At 47.1% G+C, this 9871-nt stretch overlaps 1 protein-coding gene across 2 annotated transcripts in view; it reads left to right on the forward strand.

Annotated features, from left to right (window-relative positions):
• The window catches only part of LOC121541737 (leucine zipper putative tumor suppressor 2 homolog), a 58243-nt gene extending 48428 nt beyond the window's left edge, over positions 1-9815 (forward strand). For both annotated transcript variants that reach the window (XM_041851048.2, XM_041851204.2), the window contains 4 exons: positions 2292-2894; positions 3059-3664; positions 3908-4177; positions 7216-9815. In XM_041851048.2, coding sequence (XP_041706982.2) covers positions 2325-2894; positions 3059-3664; positions 3908-4177; positions 7216-7962 — 2193 coding nt within the window. In that variant the 5' untranslated portion in view covers positions 2292-2324 and the 3' untranslated portion in view covers positions 7963-9815. The remainder of the gene's footprint in view (positions 1-2291; positions 2895-3058; positions 3665-3907; positions 4178-7215) is intronic.
• The last annotated feature ends 56 nt before the right edge of the window (positions 9816-9871 follow it).

The raw sequence follows: 9871 nt of genomic DNA on the forward strand, positions 1-9871 counted from the left end.
TGGGGTCGTGCATTATCATGCTGAAACATGACGTGATGGCGGCGGATGAATTGCTCAACAATGGGCCTTAGGATATCATCATGGTATCTCTGTGCAATTTGTTGACCATACTTTTTAGAGTGCCGGTACTGAAGTAAAAATGTCTATCACCTGGCACATGTGCGAAACCATTTAAACACCTATTAGTATGCATGCATCGCGTGCATGTACTTCTGTCTTGTGCATGTGCCATCATGAGCAAACACATCTTGATTACCACACATATAGACCAATGTTTTGAAGCTAGTTTAAAAGTACTTTCCTGTGGATATTTTGTCTCAAATTTTGACCAGGTGAAGGACCAACACCACGGACAATCGGCAGAGTAAGTTCAAATATAATTGTAATCAACATTTGTGACAGACAATTGAAGGCATCGCCACGTTTCGTGACTAGGTTGATCCGAGCATTCTGACCTCACAACGGCAGTCAAGCACCCAAGCTAACTGGCTAATGTGGCCTGTCATAACAACTGTGTGCTAGGTCGTTTGAAAATGCATTAATTATTCTGCGCTCTGGCACTCTCAAACCAGAGTGCTCTGATATCGGAGTAGATTGCCAGAGTGAATTTACAAATGCACCCTAAGGAGTCCGCCCTCTGAACCACTCTGAACCCCCGCCCCTCCCCCTGCAAATGGTATAGCCGTAGGCCCCAATCCCTATTGCAACCGGCGGAAAGAAAAACAGGACATGTATGGGGGCTATCAAAGCTGTATAGGAGACTACTTGATTATTTTAATACGGTTTCCTAGGAATGCGTTGAGAAACACTGATCTAGTCTAGTCTGGACAGTCTCAGCCATAGGAAACTGAGCCCCAAGCTGCTATGGGTAGAATGCATGGGAAAGAGCATAGCAGTCAACCTGCAGACATATATCCTAACAAATAGTGTGTTGAAGGTTTAGTGCACTACTGCAAGCACAAATATGTGTGAGAGAGTGAATGGGTTTTTTAACAATGTACATACAGAAAGTATTCAGACCCCTTGACTTTTTCCACATTTTGTTACGCTACAACCTTATTCTAAAATTGATTAAATAAATGTTTTTCCTCATCAATCTACACACAATACCCCATAATGACAAAGCAAAACAGGTTTTTAGTCATTTTTGCAAATGTATAAAAAAAAAAAAAAAAATGAAATATCTTATTTACAAAAGTATTCAAACCCTTTGCTATGAGACTCTACAGTATACTGTTTACTTTACTGTATGTAGTATTTCTGTTTGTCATACAACTGCCCCAACTTTCTTTATCCATCAGTTATGATCCGATAAAATAAGTAGGGATCACTTATTACCCCTCCACTCTAATTAGAATGTCATAATCACAGTTAAACCTTAGTGGTAGGCTGTTTGTCTTGGCAGGGTGGCACACTGTGTGGGCATTGCCAGCAGTGCCCTTCTGGTGCCTAGCTGGCTGGCTGTAATTAATGAGGAGCTGGCTGGTTGATAGACACGCCACAGTCCCATTAATCACTGTCCTGGTCTTGACACACTGGGTTTGTTTGTGTGTGTGTGTGTGTGTGTGTGTGTGTGTGTGTGTGTGTGTGTGTGGAAAATGATTTACATAGTTTAGGGCTAGTGCCGTATCTGGATTTAGATCCTGACTTCACAGAGCTCTGACACCGAACTGTCTCCAACAGGACACACCTGTCCCTGGGACCTCATTATGCTCTGGATGACTCCTACAGTAGTGATGATGTATTTAAAATGCACAAATGATTTTTTTAAACAAGGTGGTGCCATTTCCTGCAATCCTGCAAAAGGCTTAAATGATTACATAGGGGCGCAGCCAGTCCACAAGGTGGGGCAGTAGCCCTCTTACATTCTTTGGGGTGAACCCTGGCACAGCTGGGTGCCTGCAAACACGAAGCGAGACCTCATCATCATGCGCCATGTCCTGTCTACCATTGTTCTCCCCTCACCACCAGACGCTGTGCCTTGGGACTGATGATGTCACAGTCTATCTGTGTAGTGTTGCAGTTTGGATGAGATCACCGGTTGGGAGGAGATGGTTGCCATGGTGTGCACGTGTGTGTGTGTGCGTCAGGCTCGTGTGTGCGATATCATTTCTATCTGCAATATTCAGAACACTGAGCCCTCCTGAACACGACCCTGGATGGTTTGATAGTCCAAACAAGCTGTATATTCCTAATATTCCTACTGTAACGCTTTGTAATTGCTTTGCTACTTTGCTAGTTCCCATTCATCTGACTGACTGTGTCCCTCTGTTTCTCCCTCTGTCCCCCAGATCGTGTGGGTGTCCCACTGAGCAGCAGCCACCATGGCCCTGATTCAGGCTCTGCCCATGCCGGCTGAGCGCCACCACACCCCCGGCCTCAACGGAACCCCCCGCCGTCGCCCCTCTGCCCCCTACACGCCCCCCAACCTCCCCTCCACCTCACCCGCCTCCAACTCCCAGGAGGCCATGGGCTCCGTCAGCAGCCTCATCGCCCACCGCCCCGGCCCGGCCCACCTGGCGCATCAATACCGGCCCGTTGATATAGGCCCCGAGCCGGGCACCTCCAGGCTCCACAGAACCACATTGGGCGCCACTTCCTGCCTGGGCTCCTCTGACACATCCCAGGATCAGCTGCTTAGTAGCCTCACTCCGCCTGGCAACAGGAAGCCCTTGATGGTGATTGGCTCCAGTAAGGACAGCAGGACCAATGGGAATTACTCATATCTGAACCAGCACTATGAGGGGGACTGGAATGACAACCATGTGGCTCATGGAAGCCCCAGGACCGGGATTGACACAGAGGAGGCCAAGGAGGGGCAGCTGGAGAGCCTCAACGGGAACGTAGGAGGAGCCCCGCCCAAACTGGTCCTCGTGTCGGGGAAGCTGGAGAAGGTGAGTATGGCCCTGTCCAGGCTATATGGTAGTCATTCAGTCTCCTCGAAATGTACAGTAGATCAATCTACTCTCACAGTAACACGATTAGAGCAAATAAATTAAACATTCACTGAATATACATTATTTACAACCTCTTACCCAACAATCCTCTCACCCCTCAGAACATGGAGAAAACAGTGATCCGGCCCACCGCCTTCAAACCCGTCATCCCCAAGAGCCGCAACTCCATGCAGTACCTCTCCCCTCGCCACGACCGGGCCAGCCTATCAGACAGCCAGAACAATCTCAACCTGTTGTCACCTGGTAGCCAGACGGACACTTTGTCGCCCTGCTTGGAGAAACGCACCTCCTACAGCAGTGGGCGCCACACGGGCGGTGGCAGCCAGACCTGCTCCATGTCTGACTCGGGCCGGAACTCCCTGTCGAGCCTGCCACCCTATGGCAGCGTCCCCTACAATCTGGCGCCCGCAGACACCCCGCTTGGCAGTGGCCACCTGGAGCCCATGAAGACGGCGCCTGCCAATGTGCACGGGCACTCCAACTCGGACAGCGGGCTCTCCTCGTCCAGTAAGAGCACAGGGTCGGGGTCGCTGAGCGGGCGCGTCCAGCCCCTGTCGGACAGTGGGTCAGGCGGGCGGTCGCCAGCCCCCGTGGAGGGTGGGTACGAGGGGGTGGTGAGGGACCTGGAGGAAAAGCTGAGGGAGAGAGATGTGGAGCTGCAGCAGCTCCGAAACAACCTGGACGAGAACGAGATGGCCATTTGTCAGGTACGTGGTGGTATAAATGGAAGACACAATCATCTTCCTTCACATATTCTAAAACACATGAAGGCATGCAAACGTACATACACCTGGCACACACACCATTTACCATCACACTCAAACCATTACAATCACTGTACACACACGCAGGCATGCATGCACACATACGATGCAACCCTCACACAATGCCACCCTCACCTAACCCCCCCCCCCACCCAACTTCCTTCCCTGTCTCCCCTCTCCCCCCAGGTTTATGAGGAGAAGCAAAAGCGCTGTGAGCTGGAGCTGGAGGAGCTGCGTCAGACCTGTGCCACACGGATGCAGACCCACTCACAGAAGGCCCAGCGCGCCCAGCAGGTGCTCCAGCTGCAGGTCTTCCAGCTGCAGCAGGAGAAGAAGAAGCTCCAGGAGGACTTCAGCCAGCTGCTGCAGGAGAGGGAGCAGCTGGAGGAGCGCTGCACCTCCTACGAGCACGAGAAGATCGAGCTAGGGCCCCGGCTGGAGGAGACCAAGTGGGAGGTGAGATGGGCCATAATACTGTCTGTGGCGGCCCCCTACCTCCTAGGCCTTGGCACTTCAGTATATATTGTAGACAAAGCGGATGGAGGTCTGTCCCAACACTAGCAGTATGTGTACTACTCAGGTAGAGACAGTGGATTTTAAATACCACTGTAAACCCTTTTGAGTAATTGCTGTAGTCTAGTACAAACGGTCCGCTCTGTAAGATGCTGGCGGGCAAGAGTCTGGCACGGTGTCGCATCATCATCAATCACATTATAACAAAGACACCAAGCTGGCTGCCTTCCTGTCTCTATCTCTTCTCTCTCTCTCGCTCTCTCTCTCTCTCTCTCTCTCTCTCTCTCTCTCTCTCTCTCTCTCTCTCTCTCACTCAGTCACTCTCTCTCTCTCTCTCTCTCTCTCTCTCTCTCTCTCTCACTCAGTCACTCTCTCTCTCTCTCTCTCTCTCTCTCTCTCTCTCTCTCTCTCTCTCTCTCTCTCTCTCTCTCTCTCTCTCTCTCTCTCATACAGTGCATTCGGAAAGTATTCAGACTCCTTCAATTTTTCCACATTTTGTTACGTTACAGCCTTATTCTAAAATAGATTAAATATTTGTATTTTCTCATCGATCTACACACTATACCCCATAATGACAAAGTGAAAACAGGTTTTTAGAAAATGTATTAAAATAAAAAACAGATACCTTATTTACATAAGTATTCAGACCCTTTGCTATGAGACTAGAAATTGAGCTCAGGTGCATCCTGTTTCCATTGATCATCCTTGAGATGTTTCTACAACTTGATTGGAGTCCACCTGTGGTCAATTCAATTGATTGGACATGATTTGGAAAGGCACACACGTGCGCTCCGAGACAGGATTGAGTCGAGGCACAGATCTGGGGAAGGGTACCAAAACATTTCTGCAGCATTGAAGGTCCCCAAGAACACAGTGGCCTCCATCATTCTTAAATGGAACAAGTTTGGAACCACCAAAACTGAGCAATTGGGGCAGAATGGCCTTGGCAAAGGAGGTGACCAAGAACCCGATGGTCACTCTGACAGAGCTCATGCTGTGGGGATGTTTTTCAGTGGCAAGGACTGGGAGACTAGTCAGGATCGAGGGAACGATGAACGGAGCAAAGTACAGAGAGATCCTTGATGAATACCTGCTCCAGAGAGCTCAGGACCTCCGACTGGGACGAAGGTTCACCTTCCAACAGGACAACGACCCTAAGCACACAGCCAAGACAACGCAGGAGTGGCTTTGGGACAAGTCTCTGATGTCCTTGAGTGGCCCAGCCAGAGCCCGGACTTGAACCCGATCAAACATCTCTGGAGAGACCTGAAAATAGCTGTGCAGCGACGCTCCCCATCCAACCTGACAGAGCTTGAGAGGATCTGCAGAGAAGAATGGGAGAAACTCCCCAAATACAGGTGTGACAAGCTTGTAGCGTCATACCCAAGAAGACTCGAGGCTGTAATCGCTGCTAAATGTGCTTCAACAAAGTACTGAGTAAAGGGTCTGAATACTTATGTAAATGTGATATTTCCGTTTTTTTTTTATTAAAACTTTGCATAAATGTCTAAAAACCTGTTTTTGCTTTGTCAATATGGGGTATTGTGTGTAGATTGATGAGGGGAAAAAACAATTGAATCCATTTTAGAATAAGACTGTAACGTAACAAAATGTGGAAAAAGTCAAGGGGTCTGAATCCTTTCCGAATGCACTGTATATTGTCATATTCCCTCATATATTCATAGGACTTAGTTTGTGGTGTGACTCCTCTATATATTAATGATGGGTTGTTCGCGAATGAACATCTCTTTTTGAACAGATCTTTTTGGTGAACGTCGGGAACCGAATCGCATTTGTAAAAGAGCCGTTCATTTGGCTCCCTGATTTGCATACTGTTACTATTGCTTTTAAGCTCACGATTATCTGCGGATAAATTATAAAAACATTCTGTGAAGATGGTAATTCCTCACCGCAGGAACAATAGAAAGTGAGGAGAGAGAGAGCCTCATTCTGGTCCACACATGTTTTTGCAGTGCGTAAAAATGTTTTCTTAAAAAACATTTGTTGGCCATCTAATAATTTGGTCAGGTAAAAATGTATTTGAACTCTCATGTCGGGATCTGACATAATGGCAGGCAACTTTATAGGTTTAACATAAGAGATTTGCTATTTTTGTCATGGTTTGGACATGTCATGGTACATTTTTAAGCACTACTGAACGAAGAGCCGTTTGGGAGCCAAATGAACAGCTCTTTTAGCTGAACGGAGCCAAATGATCCGGCTCACCGAAAAGACTCGGAATGCCCGTCACTACTACTGAGTGTAGAAAACATTAGGAACACCTGCTCTTTCCATGACATAGACCAGGGATGGGCAACTCCAGTCCTCAGGGGCTGGGGTGGTGTCACACTTTTTCCCCATCCCTAGAAAACACAGCTGATTTAAACTAATTGCATTCTAAACTGAAGATCATGATTAGTTGATAATTGAAGTCAGGTGTGTTAGCTGGAGCAAAAGTATGATACCAATCAGGCCAACGAGGACTGGAGTTGCCCATCCCTGACATAAACTGACCAAGTGAATGCAGGTGAAACCTATGATCCCTTATTGATGTCACCTGTTAAATCCACTTAAATTAGTGTAGATGAAGGGGAGGAGACAGGTTAAAGGATTTTAAATCCTTGAGACCTAGATTGTGTATATGCCATTCAGAGGGTGAATGGGCAAGACAAACTATTTAAGTGCCTTTGAACGGGGTATGATAGTAGGAGCCAGGCGCACCAGTTTGAGTGTGTCAATAACTGCAACGCAGCTGGGTTTTTCACGCTGTGTATCAAGAATGGTCCATCACCCAAAGGACATCCAGCCAACTTGACACCAGCATTGGAGTCAACATGGGCCAGCATCCCTGTGGAACGCTTTCAACACCTTGTTGTCCATGCCCCGACAAATTGAGGCTGTTCTGAGGGCAAAAGGGGGTGCATTAGGTGTTCCTAATGTTTTGTGCACTGTGTATATGACACTAGTTGTGTTTCCTCCAGGTGTGTCAGAAGTCTGGGGAGATCTCCCTGCTGAAGCAGCAGCTGAAGGATGTCCAGGGGGAGCTGGCTCAGCGCGTGGGGGAGATTGTCTCTCTGCGTGGCCAGCTCCGGGACTCCCGTGGTGAGCTCACCACCAGCCAGGCCCTGCTGCAGGAGGCCACCTCCGCCGGCCGACTGCGCACCCTGGAGCTGGAAGTTTGCCAGAACGAGCTGCAGCGCCGCATGAGTGAGGCCCAACTCCTCCGTCAGAAGGTGGGCCGCCTGGAGGAGGAGACGGCCCGCTTCCGTGCAGACGCCGCAGCCAATCAGACAAGCCTCCAGGGCCCCGCCCACAATGGTAGTGGAGGCAGGCAGTGCCAGGCCTTCCCGGAGGAGCCACATTTGTTGACCTATGAGAGCGACGAAGCCAAGGCCAAGCTGGCCTATGAGAGCGAGGCCCTCCAGAGCCTCCGGGTGCAGATGGAGAGTCTGAGGGCGGAATTAGCCACAGAACGCCAGCGGGGGGAGGAGCAGGCGTGCAGCTTTGAGGAGGAGCATAGGGTCTGGCAGGAGGAAAAGGACAAGGTGATCCAGTACCAGAAGCAGCTGCAGCAGAACTACGTGGGGATGTACCAGAGGAACCGGGAGCTGGAGGGTATGCTGCGGGAGCTCAGTCTAGAACTGGAGACTCGGGACGAGCTGGAGGAGCTGGACGAAGGCAGCGGCAACGAGATCAACTTTGACGAGATCACCGCTACTGAGATCTGACACCACCACCTTTTCTCTCTGTGTCTCCTTCTGTCTCTCTATCTGCCATATGCATGTGATCCACTAGGAGCGTCTATAGGAAGCCGGATAGCCTCTATAATTACTTAGGTCACTTCAGAATCCTTCAGTAGGTCTCCATCAGGGTCTCTACAGTATGTAGTAGTCTTTCTATAGTTGGTCTACTCTCCCTATGTTCCTGCGCTTCCACTCCGTCTCACAAATGTCTTATTATTATGGTTGACTCCCACTGGCTAATGTCGACAAACACACACACAGCGGCTGTTTCTAATCTATATTTCAAAAAGGAGTTGAAGCTCTGTGTGCTACAGTAGGCTCCTCCCACTTGTGAACATCTAGTCAAAACATGGATATTCTAAGCAGATATTACTAATTTGGTTTGTTTCCCTTACCTTTTTTAGATTACGCTGGGCTTATGTTCAATGTAATATAAGACTGCCAACATTTATAAGACCTTGATATTAAGCACACAAACAAAAAATATGAATTTAAACAAAACATTTAAATGCTATATCTGAGGAACTGAGGAAGTCTTAAAATTCGACAAAAAACATACCACTGTGGCAAGCATTTTTGGAGGGTTGAATTTATTGGGCCTTTCTGAAACTGGAGCTGGTGGAGGGGTTGCAGGTAGTCCCTCAGATTTCTGAAAAGATAACACAATTTCAACCCTTATGGGCTTTAAATCGTACACACACAAACACAGTGTGATCTGATGTGACAATATAAGAGTGCACTGACAGGGAGAGTGATGGTGAAGTCAGATGAGTCTCGTACAGCGTGGCGGGAATACATCCTTTCTTTCTGTGGTATTCACTGAACATCATGTAACTCTCCTCCAAATGTGGACTTCCTCCTTGTTCACTGTGGGTGTTCTTGGTAGGTAGAGCCTGATGACACTCGATTTCTTCGGCATGTTGTTCTCGAATACAACAGGTTAATTGGCAAAAAGAAGGGAAACGCTTCAATGTTACCATTACCAAAAGTCTCCTCTTTCCATGACACATTTGAGTATCTAAATATGAATTTTCCTTTTACACACACAGGATGTCATTTTATTCCGTATCTGCACAGTATCTTTAGCTAGCAAAACGGAAACCGTGGAAATTCTAAGGAAACATGTCACTAAAGCACACTCAGACAACAGATATGCTTTCTATTGTTGTGAAGAGAATCAACTTTACCTTTGTGATCTCACTTCCGTAGAAGTACAATAGCATGGATGGATTAATCTCTATGGATCGTTGTGTTTCTCTGCCAATATTTATATGCCGCTCTGGCTATTTGTGAAAGTGCTTTTTGTACAGGTGAGAGGACATGCACTAAGTGAGAGATGTTTAGTCTTTTATAAAGTTAAATTAGACTGGCCAAGCTATGACTGTTATCTTTTCATAAACTTCTGTATAAAGAAGCACACCCATCCACAAGAGGAAGACACTTACATGTCCCCATATCGCTGTTAACCCTTCATTGTAGATATCCCTAATACTGACAAATCATATATGGTGAAATATAGATATTATCTATTTCAAAATAAACATAGCCACTGTGAATAGACCAAAGCAATGTCACATGTTCTGTTGGGTCCTTACAGTACCATGTCTGCATATTGATGTTTGAGTGAATGCCCCTTCATATATTCTAAAGAAAATTATCCACAGTATTTGTATGAAGACATTAAATGTATATTTTCATGCTGTACATTTATTGTACCAACTGACTATGTTTTTAATAAAACGATTGATAAAAACGCATAGCTGATTTTTAAATGGCTAACTGATTGTTTGTTCTAAATGTCATTTTATGACATTTCTGTTATATAATTGTTTGATCAAACAATGTAATTATCAAAAAGCATGTATTGAGTGGTTGATTCTATTAGTAGGTCAGA

Source organism: Coregonus clupeaformis, chromosome 1 (assembly GCF_020615455.1).
Source record: "Coregonus clupeaformis isolate EN_2021a chromosome 1, ASM2061545v1, whole genome shotgun sequence".
Classification (NCBI taxonomy): Eukaryota; Metazoa; Chordata; class Actinopteri; order Salmoniformes; family Salmonidae; genus Coregonus; species Coregonus clupeaformis.